At 41.6% G+C, this 17,490-nt stretch overlaps 1 protein-coding gene across 2 annotated transcripts; it reads right to left on the bottom strand.

The window, feature by feature from the left end:
* Positions 1–4,956: 4,956 nt before the first annotated feature.
* Positions 4,957–16,160, bottom strand: TSN (translin). 2 transcript variants are annotated; one of them, XM_006169590.3, is made up of 6 exons: positions 15,957–16,155; positions 14,726–14,819; positions 13,367–13,463; positions 9,947–10,062; positions 8,853–8,932; positions 4,957–5,644 (listed from the first exon to the last, which is right to left on the bottom strand). In XM_006169590.3, exons 1-6 carry the CDS (start codon positions 16,020–16,022, stop codon positions 5,411–5,413), a joined length of 687 nt encoding a protein of 228 aa, XP_006169652.1. In that variant the 5' UTR covers positions 16,023–16,155; the 3' UTR covers positions 4,957–5,410. The 2 variants fall into 2 exon arrangements, with proteins under 2 accessions (XP_006169652.1, XP_006169653.1); XM_006169591.3 differs by lacking the exon at positions 8,853–8,932 and having other exon boundaries at positions 5,571–5,644; positions 15,957–16,160.
* Positions 16,161–17,490: the final 1,330 nt, after the last annotated feature.

Below are 17,490 nucleotides of genomic sequence, written 5' to 3'. Positions count from 1 at the left end.
CTCTCACTCTCACCCTCTGTCGCTCTCTGGTCAAATTAAAAAAAAAAAAAAATGAATGAATAAATAAAAAATAAATAATTATAAAAAAAGAATCATGCTAAGTAAAAAGTCATATAAGATATCATGTACAGATTCCATTTGTCTGAAATGTCCAGAAAAGGTAAACTTACAGATAGATCAGTGGTTGCCTAGAGTTGGCAGTGGGAGCAGAGATGATTTGGGAGATAAAAATAATCTAAGAGGGGCCAATAGGTGGCATGGTGGTTAAATGCACAAGACTCCCAGATGGCTGACCACAGTTCGAGTCCCAGACCTGGTGGCTTTCTCTCTCTCTCTCCTTCCCCCCCTCCCTACCCCCCCCCCACCTCTGGTCAAATTAAAATAAAGGTAAGATAATTCTTTAAAAAATAACAATAATCTAAGACTGATTTATGGGGATAGTTCTACCACATGGTAAATTAAGTCACTGTATCATGTATTTGAGTCAATTTCATACATAAAATTTGCTTTAATAAAGCTGTTAAATATATATAAAACAGGAGCCAGCAGGTGGCATGATGGTTAAGGTACTGGACTCCCACATAGTTGACCATGGTCTGAGTCTTGGACATATATATATATATATAAAAAATACCAGGCATTCAAATATTAATATTTAACCTACTTGTTTATTCTTTTGTTACCACTCTCTCACCTACAACTAGATCTAAAACATCTTGAGGACAAGAAGTAAAGTCCCCCACTGATTTTAAGTTTATTCATTTATTTCTTCCCAGAGAGAAAGTGAAAGTGAGAGACAGAAAGAGAAAGACAGTAATTCTCAGGACCAGCAGTTAGCGTAAGGGCTACGTCACTGAATCCCATGTAGTCAACCGCAGTTCGAGTCCCATACCTGGTGGCTTAAACTCAGGCCAGGCACGTGTGTGTGCATGCCCAAGATCCCGAGAGGAGAATTGAGAAGGGATTGCAGTATGGCCATCCCCCCTGGGGGGTGATTTCTCGCTTTCTCTCTGTCTCTCTGGCAAGTGCACATGCCCTATAGCAAAAACCTCTCCAAAAAAAAAGACAGCAACTCCCAACAAGGTTTTTAAGCCATGATCCACCCCAGTCTCAGCCAGCCTGGATCATGGGCATGTGAGTGTCTGGCATGCTTACAGAAGTGCCAGGACAAACCCAGGGCCTTTCCCATGCAGGTTCAGTTGTATACCTATTATACCTCTCACTTAGTTATGCTAATTTTATAACAAACTGCAGCTAGCCTAAAGTTCTACATGCACTGTGTACTATCAACTACTTGTGGATTTGATTTTTGCCTTGTCAGGCTATGGAGTGATTCCACGGAAGAGAATCAAGAAAAAACAGTGTATGTGAAAGTCAGGGCAGAGCAACTGAGTTTGAATCACAGTTCTTCCATTTCACAGCTATAAACTCCTATCACATAAATTGTCTTCTGCAAGCCATATCTAAAATGGGAGAAACAGTAGTAGCTACCTCATTGAGTTTTTGTTTTTTGTATTCTTTTGTTACCACTCTCTCACCTACAACTAGATCTAAAACATCTTGAGGACAAGAAGTAAAGTCCCCCACTGATTTTAAGTTTATTCATTTATTTCTTCCCAGAGAGAAAGTGAAAGTGAGAGACAGAAAGAGAAAGACAGTAATTCTCAGGACCAGCAGTTAGCGTAAGGGCTACGTCACTGAATCCCATGTAGTCAACCGCAGTTCGAGTCCCATACCTGGTGGCTTAAACTCAGGCCAGGCACGTGTGTGTGCATGCCCAAGATCCCGAGAGGAGAATTGAGAAGGGATTGCAGTATGGCCATCCCCCCTGGGGGGTGATTTCTCGCTTTCTCTCTGTCTCTCTGGCAAGTGCACATGCCCTATAGCAAAAACCTCTCCAAAAAAAAAGACAGCAACTCCCAACAAGGTTTTTAAGCCATGATCCACCCCAGTCTCAGCCAGCCTGGATCATGGGCATGTGAGTGTCTGGCATGCTTACAGAAGTGCCAGGACAAACCCAGGGCCTTTCCCATGCAGGTTCAGTTGTATACCTATTATACCTCTCACTTAGTTATGCTAATTTTATAACAAACTGCAGCTAGCCTAAAGTTCTACATGCACTGTGTACTATCAACTACTTGTGGATTTGATTTTTGCCTTGTCAGGCTATGGAGTGATTCCACGGAAGAGAATCAAGAAAAAACAGTGTATGTGAAAGTCAGGGCAGAGCAACTGAGTTTGAATCACAGTTCTTCCATTTCACAGCTATAAACTCCTATCACATAAATTGTCTTCTGCAAGCCATATCTAAAATGGGAGAAACAGTAGTAGCTACCTCATTGAGTTTTTGTTTTTTGTGTTTTTGGGTTTTTTTTGAGAGGTTTTTGCTATAGGGTGTGTGCACTTGCCGGACAGACACAGAGAGACAGAAAGTGAGAAATCACCCCCCAGAGGGGATGGCCACACAACAATCCCTTCTCCTCCATACTCCTCTCGGGATCTTGGGCACGCACGCACACGCACCCGGCGTGAGTTTTAGGGCACTGGGTCCAGGACGTGAACCGTGGTCAACTACATGGGAGTCCAGCGACATAGCCATTACGCTAACTGCTGGTCCCAATTAGATACCAAGAAAAGTCTGTCTGTCTGGCGGGCGCACGTGCCCTGTAGCAAAAACCTCTCCTCCCCCACAAAAAAAAGATATCAAGAAAATAAATTATTTAAAGCTCAAGAAAATAAATTATTTAAAGCTCAAGAAAATTCTTATTTTGGTGTCAGGCATAGTAATCATGCTTTATCTAGGGACAGATTATTTTTGTCCCTAAAGAGGGACAAATAATGCAGTCCAGACCAGGACACAAGCAAGACAATTTCTGAGTATGCAATTATGAAACTATGCCAGTAACGGAGTGTGGGTCTGTTTCATCTCTTTATCTACCTGTTTAAGATCTCATAGCACTGCCAAGAATTTCCTTTTTTATTAACTTCTCTTAAGCATCACTCATACTATTCAGGTATTAAGAATAAATTTCACCAAATTCATGGCTGATTGTCCTCTTCTTATAAATAAAGCTATACAAAAGAATCCTCTAATTCATGTCTACTCGCCCTAACCTGCTTGATTTTCTAAAGCTGAAAATAGTAATTCTGGTTTACTAAAGCCAGTGCCAGTTTCTCAATATCTTCAGTTAAAATACTTTGAAGTCCCCAATCAAGGTAGACCACACAAATGTCACCTGCACTTTACAGTACAGAACCCTAAGGGTCTTGGTGAGTGTAACCATTACAGAACAGTATGTGCATATCACTCCTGGTCTTCTGGGGCTCCAAAAAATACTCAGTATTTACTCTCTATATACAATAGTTATCACAGCAGCACATTAAGTTACAAAAAGTCCAAAAAAAAGGTTTTTTTATTGCTTTGTAACAAGCCAACCACAAACACAACTGAATAATTATAAACATGACACTTCTAAATTCCCTATTGAAATTACAAGACCAAAATGTGCTCCTATACTTAAATTGCATTTGTTAAAACTAAAATCAACAACTCTAAGATCCTCAAGCAAAGTCAATACCGAGAGGCAAAACTACCACCAAACTCACTGTGCCTATGTCTGATTATGTTATTAAAAGGCATTTTATGCACAAACCAGGCAGTACTATTAAATCACATTTTAAGTGACCATCCCAGGCACTTTTAAAAACCTAACACCTTTTTCTTTTTCTACAAACTCACCACAGAAAACAGCTGTCAAGAAAACTATTCTAAAACCCAACAGTGCACAGCAACTCATGCACCTATGTCTACATTTTTCCTCATAACAGAAAATGTAGTCAGCCTTTAAGTTGGCCTGACAAAAGCTGTGAGGACAACGCTGAAGAGTCGTACAAACAGGAGGCCCAAACTGGTAATAATCAAGAAAAGGTGATCCTTCTAAATAGTTCTTATTATTCTAGAAATGTAGCACCTTTCTTTCAGTGGACACCAAATAACTGTGGATTAAAGTCAGCATTTTAACAATTGCAACTTAAGAGCAAGAGTTACCTGGCAAGTGTTCTTAGTACTATCTGAAAATGGGAAAGGGACAGGTGCCAATAAAATTTACACAACTTACCCCATACTATAACTTTAAAACATGACTACCGGGACAGCCATCAAGAATCACAAATTTACTACGGGAAAAAAAAAAGATCAGACGAACTTTTTTTTTTTTGAAGAGGTTTTTGCTATAGGGCGTGTGTGCTCACCAGACAGAGACAGACAGACAGAAAGCGAGAAATCACCCCCCAGAGAGAATGGCCACGCCTCAATCCCTTCTCCATTCTCCCCTTGGGATCTTGGGCACACATGCACACGCGCCCAGCATGAGTTTTAAGCCACCAGTTCTGGTACTGGAACCATGGTCGACTACATGGGAGTCCAGCGACATAGCCATTATGCTAACTGCTGGTCCCAGACGAACTTTTTTTAATCCTAGGTTTTAGCTTTCTTCTATCAATAGACAAAGTATAGCACTGTTCTCTAAGAACATACCAGTCAGGGAGTATTGCTATTTAACTCAAGTGGACAACTTTGCCCACTCAGAACAAACAGTCTAGCTGGCTGTTAGGAAAACATTTTGAAGTTTAGGAACAGGTCATATGAAATGTTAGATCAAGATGAGTATGAAGACTTTTTGTTGCTGCAACTGCACAATCAGGCAACATCAAAAAGCAGAGCATTTGAAAATACTAAGTCCTACCCCCCACCCAGCAGAACCAAATGAGAGGTGTTACTAAAACCCTTTAACATAAAAGCTTTCCAGAATAATCTGTTGAGCTTGACTGTGTCATTTCATCTTTGTTTTAATGGCAGTGAGAGTGAATCCAGGGCTGTAACTCCTCTGGCAAAAAAATTCAATGTGAGATTTACTTCCACGGCTATAAGGAAAGAAAAATATAAGTTTTCCTTGCTTGGTAACCATTCTTTTTAATGATCTATTTTTATACTCTACCCAGGCTACACCTGGGTATAAATGGCTAACTTGGATATAGAAAACATCAAACTTTCACATCTGAAAGAATCACAACCAATACTATGAACTTGTCGATCAATACAGCAACAGTCAGGGTAAGCAAGAAAAGAACTTTACCAAGAGACTGACATTTATACTTTTAACAAAACTGAAGTACACTGAATTACAGAGCAAATTCACTGCAACAACAACAAAAATTCTGTCCATGTAAAGGCTAATTTTTTACCTCCAAAAAAGTGTTTCAATTCTGATTTTCACACCACACAACTGGTTAAGAAAATAAAGCGCAGTGTTTAGCAACTGGGCATCCTAACTACCAAACGAGGCACTCTGTGCTCGGCCCTCCCTGGCAAACCGCTGAGCTCAGCACAGCCAGGAGCCAGGAGAGCCTCCTATTTGTCAACACAAGCTGCTGCCGTCTCCTTATTGAAGCCCCGGATGGAGAGATCGTAGACCACCTCCTCTACTTTCTTCACGTCATACTTCAAGCCATCATAACGCTTCCTCAGGGAGTCGTTTTTCAGGTTGAGAAGGCGGAACCCAGAATCCAGCTCATTGATAAAGGTGGAGATATGGAGGGGCCGGGCATAGTCTCCAGCAGTCACACTGTTGACAGACAGTCTTGACTAAAAAAAGAGAAAAGGGTGTGTTACAACATGGCCCCTTATAGCATGGCTTCCTCCCACTCACTAGAAAAAGCACAGGCCTCCACAGCTACACTAATGTTCTATCTCAGGGCACATTGTACACACAGATAAAACAGGAGGTTCTCGGAAAGACTCTCCGTGAAAATGACACGTGCTACCAAATGAGGGTTTCATATATTAACATCCCCTAAAACGTCTCTAAGTTCTCACACTATTGTGCAGTAAAGTGTGCTAAATCATGCAAGTCTCAACCTTACAACTCGTTCATACAGAATAATGAAATGGCAGAGTAACCACAGTTCTGTTTCTTTGAATCGAGGCCAACTGAGCCCTTTTCTAGAATCTACTTACTGACCTGCAACTCCAGTCACCTACAACCATTAACACAGAGACAGGCAGTAAGCTAAAATTAAAGCAGGACAGATGGGATTTATTTCACCCCAACACAAGAGCCCCCTTCTCCATAAAATCTTACCTCTTCCAAGCTTCTCTAAACTGCTCCTTTAATAGCAATCCCAACACATGCGGTCTTAAAGACACCTCATACTTAACAACTACCACCAATGAGGTGCTTCAAATTTTCTAGTCATGAGTCTCCCACAACTGAGGCAAGTGTATAGCCTGCCAGTGTACAGCCTCCCAGTCTCCATTCTCCCCATCTTCCTCAGTGATACTTCCTCAATTTTTCTTTCTTCTGTTTACTGAGAATTCTTCAAACTTTCACTGCACACATGCTCAACGTGATAGACTTCATTCCTCCCATACAAACAAGGCATTAGAATATTAAGCAAAAGCTATTATGTACAGCTTTTAAAAAATGTCCTTTGCCTCTTTCTGGATTTCCTCCTCCTTCTGGGTGGAATGAAGATATGAATGGTCAGAGCCAGAGCATAGCTCTGGAATGAGAGAGAAGCTACAAGCTAGAAGCCAAGGGCGAAGAGGAAATCATCAAACCACCCCAGGCTGCTTTCTACTAGATTAAGAACAGGCACACTTTTTCTTATGGAGCCAGACAGGAAATATCTTCACCACTGTAGGCTGTACAGTCTCTGTCACACACCTACTTTACTACTCAAAGTCCTTTTTCTTTCTTAATCTTTGTGTCTTTATAGCATACAATATGGTTTTTCAAAGCACGCGTGCACTGCAAGTCAATCAAGTCAAAGACATTATCATATACATCCTGAGCATGTAACTGTCCATTCTTGTGTAATATGTATTTTTTTCCTGAACCTCTCCCTTTCACTTTCCACCATCCACCCTCTCCTATACAGTCTCCAATATAAGCTTTTGTTTTTGTTTTCTTGGTTTGCTATAAGGCATACACATTTGAGTGTGTTTTGGAGATGGCCACACCACAGTCTCTTCTCCATTCTCTTCTAGGGATTTGGGGAATGTACACACACACACCCACATGCACCCAGTGTGATTTTCAAGCCACCGCATTCAGGAATCAAACCACCAGGTCCAAGACTCAAACCATATAGTCGGCCAGGTGGAATCCAGTCACCTTAACACCCATGCCACCTGCTGGTCCATTCTCTTTCTTCTTCATAATTATTTTACAGGATAATGTCCCAAGAGATTAAGAGGATAAAGGATAACTTAGTTGTATAAGGAAACTGTTCTTCAAAATGACTACATGAAGGGCCAGCAGGTGACATGGTGGTTAAGGTATGGGATTCCCACATGCCTGACTGTGGTTTAAGGTCCAGACCTGGTGGCTGGAAATCTCATTTTCTCGCTCTCTCTCGCTCGCTCTCTCGGTCTCTCATGAACACGTGATCTATGGCAAACTTAAAATAATAATAAATACAATAGATACTTAAAAAAAAAAAAAAAGACTACATGAATTAATAGTTACTAGGAACATGTGTCTTGCTACTCTTCTAAAAGAAAAGTATACTGTCGGGACCAGCAGATGGCATAATGGCTATGTCACTGGACTCCCAAGTAATCAACCACGGTTTGAATTCCAGAGACAGTGGCTTCAACTCAAGCTGGGCGCGCATGGGCGTGCATGCGTGCCCAAGATCCCAAGAAGAGAATGGAAGAGAAGGAACTGCGCAGTGGCCATCCCCTCTGGGTGGTCATTTCTCGTTTTCTGTCTCTGTCTTTTTGACAAGTGCACATGCCCTATAGCAAAAACCTCTCAAAAAAAAAAAATAAAAACCGTATATTGTCATCTTTTTTTTTTTCTTTTAAAATATTTATGGAGCCAGCAGGTGGTGTGGTGGTTAAGGGCCCTGGACTCTCACATGGCCAACCGCGGTTCAAGTCCCAGATCTGACGGCTGGCTTTCAATCTTCACTCCCCCTGTCCCATCCCTCTCCGGGCAAATTAAAAGAAATAACGAAATAAGTTAAATAATTCTTTTAAAAAAATAAGAATTATTTATTTGGGAGCCAGCAGGTGGTGTACTGGTTAAGGGCTCTGGACTCTCAAAGTGGCCGACCTTAGTTCGAGTTCCAGATCTGGCAGCTTGCTTTCTCACTTTGCCCCCCATCCCTTCTCTCTCTTTGTCCCTCTCTGATCAAATAAAAATAAATAAATAGAGTTAAATAAAATAATCCTTTAAGAAATGTAAAAAAAAAATTAATTTTATTTACTCTTTTTTAAGAATTATTTTATTTAACTTTTTTTTATGCATTTAATTTGATCAGATAGGGAGTGATAGAGGGGAGGAAAGTGAGAAAGTAAGGCACCAGGTCCAAGACTTGAACTGTGATCAGCTATGTGGGATTGTCCAGCAACTTAACCACCACGCCACCTGCTGGCCCCATCATCTTTTAAACATTCACACATTGGGACCAGCAAGTGGCGTAGTGGTTAAGACGCTGGACACTTCCACATGGCTGACCACAGTTCGAGTCCCAGATCTGGTGACTTCCTTTCTCACTTTCTGTTTCTCTTTCTCTCTGTCTCTCTGTGGTCAAATTAAAAATAATAAATGAATGAGTAAATAAAATTAAATAATTATGGAAAAAAAAAAAAACATTCACACATTAATTAGTAAAAATGCCCAGCCACCCCACCATATAAACTGGCATTTGTCTGATCCCAATAAATTATAACGTATACAGTGCACAGTCAGTGACTATCTGATGACCTGCAGCTTAGAAAGTAATTCAGACATCCTTAATTTTAGCAACCACTTTAAAAAACAAGAAATTACTGAGCTTCTTACCAGTTCACTAGCAAGAATTAAAACTCCTGAAAGATAGTCTTCAACATCCAGATGAAATCCTTTCTCCCGATCTGGCTCAACTAAAAAAAAAAACAGAACAAAACAAGGACAAAATCATCATCTAAATCTAAGTTAAGCCTATTGAAAAATAGATAATGTATTTACAAATTTTCTCTAAAAGTGAATGAAGAAAGGATGAATCTTTCAAAAACTGGTGTCCTAATGTATTCACATCTTTGGAAACTAGACTTTATTGCAAATTATTGTAAATTTTAAGCTCTTGAGCAAAATTCAATTTTTCCTTCTACTTTTCTTTCAGAAAGTAATACCAGCAAGAATGGTCTCTAGTTACATCAGTGAATGTTCTTCTTGTTAGAAGACATATACTGAAGCATTTAAGGGAGAAGTCAAAGTAACTGCAACTAGCTTCCAAATGGTACATATGCATGCGTACCATGAGACCAAGCAGATATGGTGAAACGTTAACAAGTGAAAGATTAAGTGGGTTGTAAGCAAGTGCTCATTGCACTTTCTTTCAACTTTTTTATTCACTTGAAATTTTTGAACATTAAATTTTGAAAGCGGGTCAGCATATGCTGGACATTGCTGCTTGGCAGGATAAGGCCACATGGGAGGCCCAGGTTCAATTCTCAGTCCACCCAAACAGCCAAGTGCAGTGGCGTGCACCTGGAGTCCCAGCTCTTCAGGTGGCTGAGGCAGAAGGGTGGCAAGTTCATGAACAGCATGGACAATGTATCAAAACCCTGTCCAAAAGAGCTGGCCATGGTGGCATACATCAATAGTGCCAGTTACTCGAGAGCTAGAAATAGTAATAAATCACCAACAGGGAGAACCTGTCTAAAATGTGCCTCACACACACACACCACACAATCAATCAACAAATTAAAAAGTCTAAAGTAAATGCCAAAGCACAAATGAGCACGCCATTGCACATCTTTAGTTTTTGTTTTTTTAAGAAACTGGTTTTCTATTTAGTTCCATTTGATAAGTAAAAAGTAGAAACAACAGTCCCTCCCACCAAAAACAAAGCAGTCATGCCTGATACAGCAGATACCACGAATGACCACACTTACTGCCAAGAATTTCTGTAACTGCTTCTCGAGTCACTAGTGTTTCTGTTTCCAAATACACAACAAATGCTGCCAAGAAGACCAAGCGTTGCAACACAAACCTCCAGTGCTCGTGAAATCTGCATGAAAGCAAGCACATTTAGGCTGTGAGGTTAGGGACCTTCAGAAAAATGAGTTTAGTAGTTATGTTAAAACAGCTAAGAGGGACCAGCAGTTGGCATAATGGCTATGTCACTGGACTCCCATGTGGTTGATCACGGTTCGAGTCCTGGACCCGGTGGCTTAAACTCATGCCGGGTGCGTGTGCTCAAGATCCCAAGAGAAGAATGGAGGAGAAGGGATTGCAGCATGGCCAACCCCCCAGGGGGTGATTTTTCACTTTCTGTCTCTCTGTCTGTCTTTCTGGCAAGCACACACGCCCTATAACAAAAACCTCTCCCAAAAAATAAAAGAAATGGCCCTTTCTCAGTTAAAATCTTATGTGACATCCCAAAACATAGAACGTGCCAAAAGTAATTAAACAATCAGTATGTTAAATGGAGTTAGTATATATTTTACAAGTTCACGGCCCAGGCACTGTGACACACACTGCTAAGAAGCTATGCTCCACAGGCAGGAATCACATGGAAGGCCCAGGTTTGATTTCCAGTCCAACCTAAAGGCTAGGCATAATGGCATGCACCTATAATGCCAGTGACATGGAGGCTTTTGAGCTCCAGGCTGGCCTGGACAACACAGCAAGAGCCTGTCTGAAGGTATGGGGGCATGTCCCAGCTGGGAGGGCAAAGCAGGAGGATCGCAACATGGCAAGACTTGTTACCAAAAAAAAATGTTTTTACAAGTTCAAATGTAACATATATTTACCACAAGTTTAATTCATGAAAAGCGTGGTCCAATTTTGATAAATATAAAAATTCACAATTGAAGATTATACATGACAAAGGCAATTATGCCTCAAAAGTTTAATCAATAACAATGATACTGAAAAAAATTAAAATTCATAACTGGGGCCAGCTGCAGTGGTGTGTCAGTAACACAACACACTACAATGCTGAAGCCACATGCAAAGGTCTCTGTTTGTGCCCCAAGGTCTCTCTGTCCACACTGGGCACACAACTGGGATCCTGCCTGGTTAGGGCTATATCACAACACGGGGACCTCATCTGAGGGTGCTTATCTCCCCCACCCCCATCTGCCATAGAATAAATAAACAGCTGCAGTGGTGTGTCAGTAACACAACACACTACAATGCTGAAGCCACATGCAAAGGTCTCTGTTTGTGCCCCAAGGTCTCTCTGTCCACACTGGGCACACAACTGGGATCCTGCCTGGTTAGGGCTATATCACAACACGGGGACCTCATCTGAGGGTGCTTATCTCCCCCACCCCCATCTGCCATAGAATAAATAAACCTTTAAAAAAAAAAAAAAAAAAAAAAAAATTTGGATACTGGTGGATCAAGAGGGTAGAAACTTGAACCAAAACCCTAAAACGATGGTAATAATGCTGGGGAAAAGAGGGGAAACTCTCATAGATAATTAGGATTAGTCAAGTCAGGTCATAGGTGCTATGGTGGTTAAGGGCACAGGATTCCCACATGGCCAACCACAGTTCGAGTCCTGGATCTGGCGGCTTGCTTTCTCATCCTCTCACTCACTCATTCAATCACTCTGTTCTCTGTTCCCCTCTGGTCAAATTTAAATAAGTAAATAAATAAAATTAAATAATTCTTTAAAAAAATAAAGAATTAGGGAACCAGCAGTTAGCGTAATGGTTATGTCGCTGGATTCCCACATAGTTGACCGTGGTTCGAGTCCTGGACCCAGTGGTTTAGAACTCACGCTGGGCGCGTGTGTGTGCATGCCCAAGATCCCGAGAGGAGAATGGAGAAGGGATTGCAGCGTGACCATCCCCCCAGGGGGTGATTTCTCGCTTTCTGTCTCTCTCTCTCTGTCTGTCTGGCGAGTGCACGCGCCCTATAAGCGAAAACCTCTCAAAAAATAAAGAAAGAAAGAAAGAATTAGTAAGGTCATTCGAGTGGGACTTCCCCCCAGGATTGAATCCTGGTGGCTTTATAAAAGGGAGAGAGACCAGAGCTGCTAACATTGTTGTCCTCTTGCTGCATGATGTCCTGCGCCACCTCTATATTCCACAGCATCTCCACCATCAAAAATGCCCTCACCGGCCACAGCTCCTCAACCTTGGAACTTCAGAACTGTGAGGTAATAAAATTTTATTAATGAAAAATTACCCAGTCTAGGACCAACAGATGACGTAAGTTAAGTCACTGGACTGCCACGTAGTTAACCGCAGTTCAAGTCCTGGACCCAGCGGCTTAAAACTCACGCCAGGTACATGTGCATGTGTGCCCAAGATCCCAAGAGAAGAATCAAGGAAAATGAACTGCGGCGTGGCCATCCCCCCAACCCAGGCAGGGGGTTGATTTCTCCCTTTCTGTCTCTCTCTGTTTTTCCGGCGAGCGCACATGTTCTAAAGCAAAAAAACCTCTACCAAAAAAAGGAAAGAAAAATTAACCAGTCTGAACTATTCAGTTATAGTAACAAACAAATGGACTCAAATATATATACTGTCACCTAATCCCATAACCTTTATAATATATAGTTCATCCAATTTCACAAGAAACTGCAATACGACAAAAAGTTATTTTGGGGGTCAATAGATGGCTCCCAGAATATAGTAGTTACATGGTTGTACTCCAACATGGCCAATTGCAGTTTGAGTCTCAGACTCGGTGGCTCGAAACACCCCAGACAGGTGTGTGTGCCCAAGATCCCAGGAGAATGGAGGAGAAGGGATTACAACATGGCCATCCCCTTTAATTTCTCTTTCTCTCCCTCCTACCCTCCCTCCCTCTCTCCCTCTCTCTGTCTCTCTCTCTGGTGAGCACACACACCCTATGAATAACTGACTTTTAAAAATATTTTTTATGACTATATTACAAAAGTAATATATGGTTCTTAAACATTTTTTCTTTTTTTGCCATAGGGCACATATGCTTGCTAGAGAGAGAGAGAGAGAGAGAGAGAATGAGAATTACCCGATGAGGGGGGTGGCCCCCCCTGTAGTCCCTTCTCCTCCATTCTCCTCTTGGGATTTCAGTAACACATGCATACATGCCCAGTGTGATTTCCAAGCTCCCATGTCTAGGACTCAAACAGTGAGGTTAGCCATGTGGGATCCAGCCACCTTCATGTCCATGCCACCTGCTGACCCAAGAAACTTGAAAGAAAAAGAAAGATAAAATCACCCATTTATCACCACCATTATCACTTTCTTTTGCTTTTTGTTGTTTCTTCTATGTAGAGAAATTTTTACCTAGTTGTAAGCAAACGTTCAGTATATACATATATATATACATATATATATATTTTAACATTAGAAAATGATACTTTTCTTACTAACCTGTAATACTGTTCAGCTGGGAACTTGGTCTTCAAAGACGTTAGATGTGTTTTTACTGTTCCAAAATGTTCTCGAGCTTTCAAACACCTCTTTGGAACTGATTACAAAAGACAACCAAATACGGGAACCAGCAATTAGTGTAATGGCTATGTCGCTGGACTCCTACGTAGTCGAAAGCGGTTTGCATCCCGGACCCGGTGGCTTAAAACCCACGCCGGGCGCGTGTGCGTACGTGCCCAAGATCCCGAGAGGAGAATGGAGAAGAAGGGATTGCGGTGTGGCCATCCCCTCTGGGGGGTGATTTCTCGCTTGCTGTCTCTCTGTCTCTCTCTGTCTGTCTGGCGAGCGCACGTGCCGTATCGTGAAAAACCTCTCAAAAAAAAAAAAAAAAGATAACCAAACACAATAATAAAAAACTCACAAATTCCAAATATAGTTTTTGCTTATCATCTTGTAGTCTATCTGAAAATTAATCAACTTTTCAAAGAAATCTCACAACCAAGTGCACACATCTCTGCATTTCAACCTGGATCTAAATTCCCATCTTTAGGTTCTCTATTGATTAACCATACTGAAAAATAAACAAAAACTGATGTTTTGGGGAATACCTCAGGAAACGTATTGGTAGAAAACAATAGCTGTTACTCCTATTCAGTCTTCAGAGGATGTCTAAAATTAGACTGCTTGTAGCTCCCATATGTGGCCAGTAAGAGCCTTTAACAATTATTCAATAAGGATTACCAATTCCTTATCATCACAAAAAATTACATCACTGTATCATTCTTTATCTAAAAATATATCTCAATTATTTTAGCTATACTAATTGCATCTGGACAATGAAGGTTACATACCTACATTTGACATACTTGATTTTCATTCAGGAGACTGACTATAAATACGTTAATTTAAGAACACCATATAGCAATCACTTCATATCTACAAACGCATATTAAAAGGTATTCAATCACTAATTTGTTAGAATCAAACACACACACACACACACACACACACACACACACACACACGCAAGCCAAATAAAAGTTACTAGATTCACTAAGTTGTTGTTATTCAACAACTGTAATTATTATCAGAATTCTATCACAATAGAAACATCCCTATTTAACCCACATTGTGTGGAAATGGAAAAAAAAAAAATCAACCAAAACAGAAAGATTACTATAAACCTATAAAATAACAAAATCATCTACTTTTCTAGCTTTTATTCACCAAGCATAATGGGCATTTTCATAATAAAATGACACAGACTTAACATGTCTTCTACGCAGGAAATAACTTGCTAAAGAGGCAGATAAATTGGGAAAAAACATTCAAAATCAAAAGCGAATATAAAGAACTTACTGTCCTGAAACCCAGCACCCTGATGAACCCCTTGCAGTAGAGTTAAAATCTCTCGGGCCGTTTGTTCTAAACTCTGTACAACTTTTCGGATTTCCTAAAGAGAGTTAAAAATTAAAATCAGATAAATTCAACATAATTATTATCATAAACTCAGATAAAGTCAACATAATTATTATCATAAACTCATTATCACAAGCACTAAACGGCATATCTGGTCTGTATCACAACTTTGCACACACACTCAAAACACTAATGAGCTTCACAAGAACGGAACTTGCTGGAAAAAAAAATCAGGTTTGAAATCTGACTTTCCACTTATTTTCTCTGATAGCCTTTAAAGGATAAAAGTGACCCACCATAGCTAAGTATCTAACTGGGACACTATAAAAATTAAAATAGATGACATATACGAATGCAACTTGTAAAATAAAAAGTTAAATGCAATACAAAGATTGGTTATTTTTCATCAATTCATTTTGCAAAATTCACTGAGTACATTCATAGGTCAGGTACTGTGAACTACAGGGGAGGCAAGAAAACAGTCGTTTCCCCTCGCAATTTAGTACATAATGGAGGAAATGAAACATCTTTTTAAAAATAGTAATCGCCACACAAATAAAAAAAAAAAAGTTAACATGCTACTAGGAACCATAATGTGATCATTTAGACTGAGGACGGTGATGAAAGATAACCAAGAAACTAACGGGACCGAGAAAAGCAAACAGTAAGTGCAAGAGTCCTGACGCCGGAAACTGTTTTGGCGCACTAGAAAAAACAAAAAGGAAATTGAACACAATATAGAAAAAGAGATAGTATAAAACGAGAGTGGAGAGAGATCACATAGGCCACAGACGAGTCTGGATGTTTATCCTAACTGTGGTGGGCAGAAAGGGGTCACAGCTTTTAACACCAACAACGAATACACGAAATGCACGGCGGCTGAGTCCCAGGCGCTAACCAAGTCTTGGACATTAACAAGTGCAGAAAAGGAAGAAAAGTGACACTTGTCAGATGAGGAAGATAATGCTGAGAAGCTGAGACTCGAACACAGGAAATTAAGACAGATAGTTGTAACCTGGGGCGTGAGAGCGTACCCTAACCTGAAACTACAGGGGAAGCAATCCACCCTCGAAGGCGTCCCCACCGCCCGCGACTGAGAGACGGAGGAGGAGGACCGGGAGATGTGGCCCGATGGGCAAGTAAAGGGAAAGGGGATGGGGAGGGGGCTCGCCTCTCGGATGTCCTGCTCGGCAGCCAAAAAGCCCTGCAGCTCCACGAAAATCTCGCTCACAGACATGGTGCCCGCTGCACCACAATCAGCCAGACCAGAGAAACGCTTCCCGCGGACAACCAGCGTAATCACTCTCAGAGCCCGTTGCGGCCGCCGCGTCCGCCCGGTCCTATGCCAAGGCCGTCGCTGGGGTCCTCCGAGGCCCGCGGCGCGCTGGAGGCCGGGCTGCCCGCCCTGCTGCCTGAGGCGCCGCCCGTCGAGCCCGGCGCCCAGCCGCCCGTCCGGAGGGCAAGATGGGGGAGTGGGCGTGGCTTCGGCCTGGGCTTTCGAACAGGCATTGCCGGAAACAGCCCGCGAAGGGGGCTCTGGGAGCGCGCGGGCCTGGGGAGGCGTGGGCGTTGAGCGGGACTATTTATGCATATGTATTTATACTTTGTAGAACAGCCGATGGGAGATACGCTTGACAACGGGAGTATGCCTGAAAAGGCAGGTGCCAAACAATGAGGAGAGCTTGCAGTCTTCGCGTAGACGTAGGGGAGCAATACTTTCGTATCTGAAAATAGGCACGGGAAAGTCCAAGTACGTATGTAGGCCTGTGATAGGGGATGGATTGAGAATGAAAGTTTTCTGTAAGCCTGTCTGTTTTACTTTGATGCCTCATCTATGACTATTACTAGCTTTATATTACTAGTAGTATTTTTAAAGGACTATTTAATTTTATTTTTCTTTTATTTTCATTTGCCACGGGGTACGCATGCTCACCAGAGACAGACAGAAAGAGAGAAAGGAAGCATACCGCCAGGTCCAGGAAGCACACTGCAGTCAGCCTTATCGGAGCCCAGCACCTTAACCACCGCGCCACCTGCTGGCCCCAATAGTAGTTTCAAATTAAGTGGATTTTTCTAGGCTGTGTACTGGGAAGTTTTTCTTCCGTTCAACTAACGCCTCGTTACCCTTTCCAGTGGCAAAAATTGTAAGTTTCTTGTCTTTGAAGAGTTACTTCATACACCTAACAAAGTGTAGAATGCGTTCTTTAAATAGAGTGTTTTTTTAAAATATTTATTTATTTAACTTTATTTATTCATTCATTTATTTTCATTTGACCAGAGAAAAACAGACACACAGAGAAGGAATGTGAGAAAACAAGCCACCAGTTCTGGGACTCGAACTGTGGTTGGCCATGTGGGAGTGTCCAGCGCCTTAACCACCCCACCTGCTGGCCCAAATTATAATGGTTCTTACCAACTAAACAATAACTTACTCAGGACCAGCAGTTAGCGTAATGTCTATGTCGCTGAACTCCCATGTAAACAACCGCGGTTCGAGTCCCAGACCTGGTGGCTTAAACTCATGCCGGGCGTGTGTGCTGCGTGCCCAAGATCCAGAGAGGAGAATGAAGGAGAAGGGATTGTGGCATGGCCATCCCCCTTGGGGGTGATTTCTTGTATTCTATCTGTCTCTCTCTGTCTTTCTGGCTAGAGCACGCACCCTATAGCAAAAACCTCTTCAAAAAAAAAAAAAAGGATAACTTGTT

Source organism: Tupaia chinensis, unplaced genomic scaffold (genome assembly GCF_000334495.1).
Source record: "Tupaia chinensis unplaced genomic scaffold, TupChi_1.0 Scaffold147282_1, whole genome shotgun sequence".
Classification (NCBI taxonomy): Eukaryota; Metazoa; Chordata; class Mammalia; order Scandentia; family Tupaiidae; genus Tupaia; species Tupaia belangeri.
Note: the sequence above shows the minus strand (reverse complement) of the source record. Positions and strands in the feature narration are given on the sequence as shown.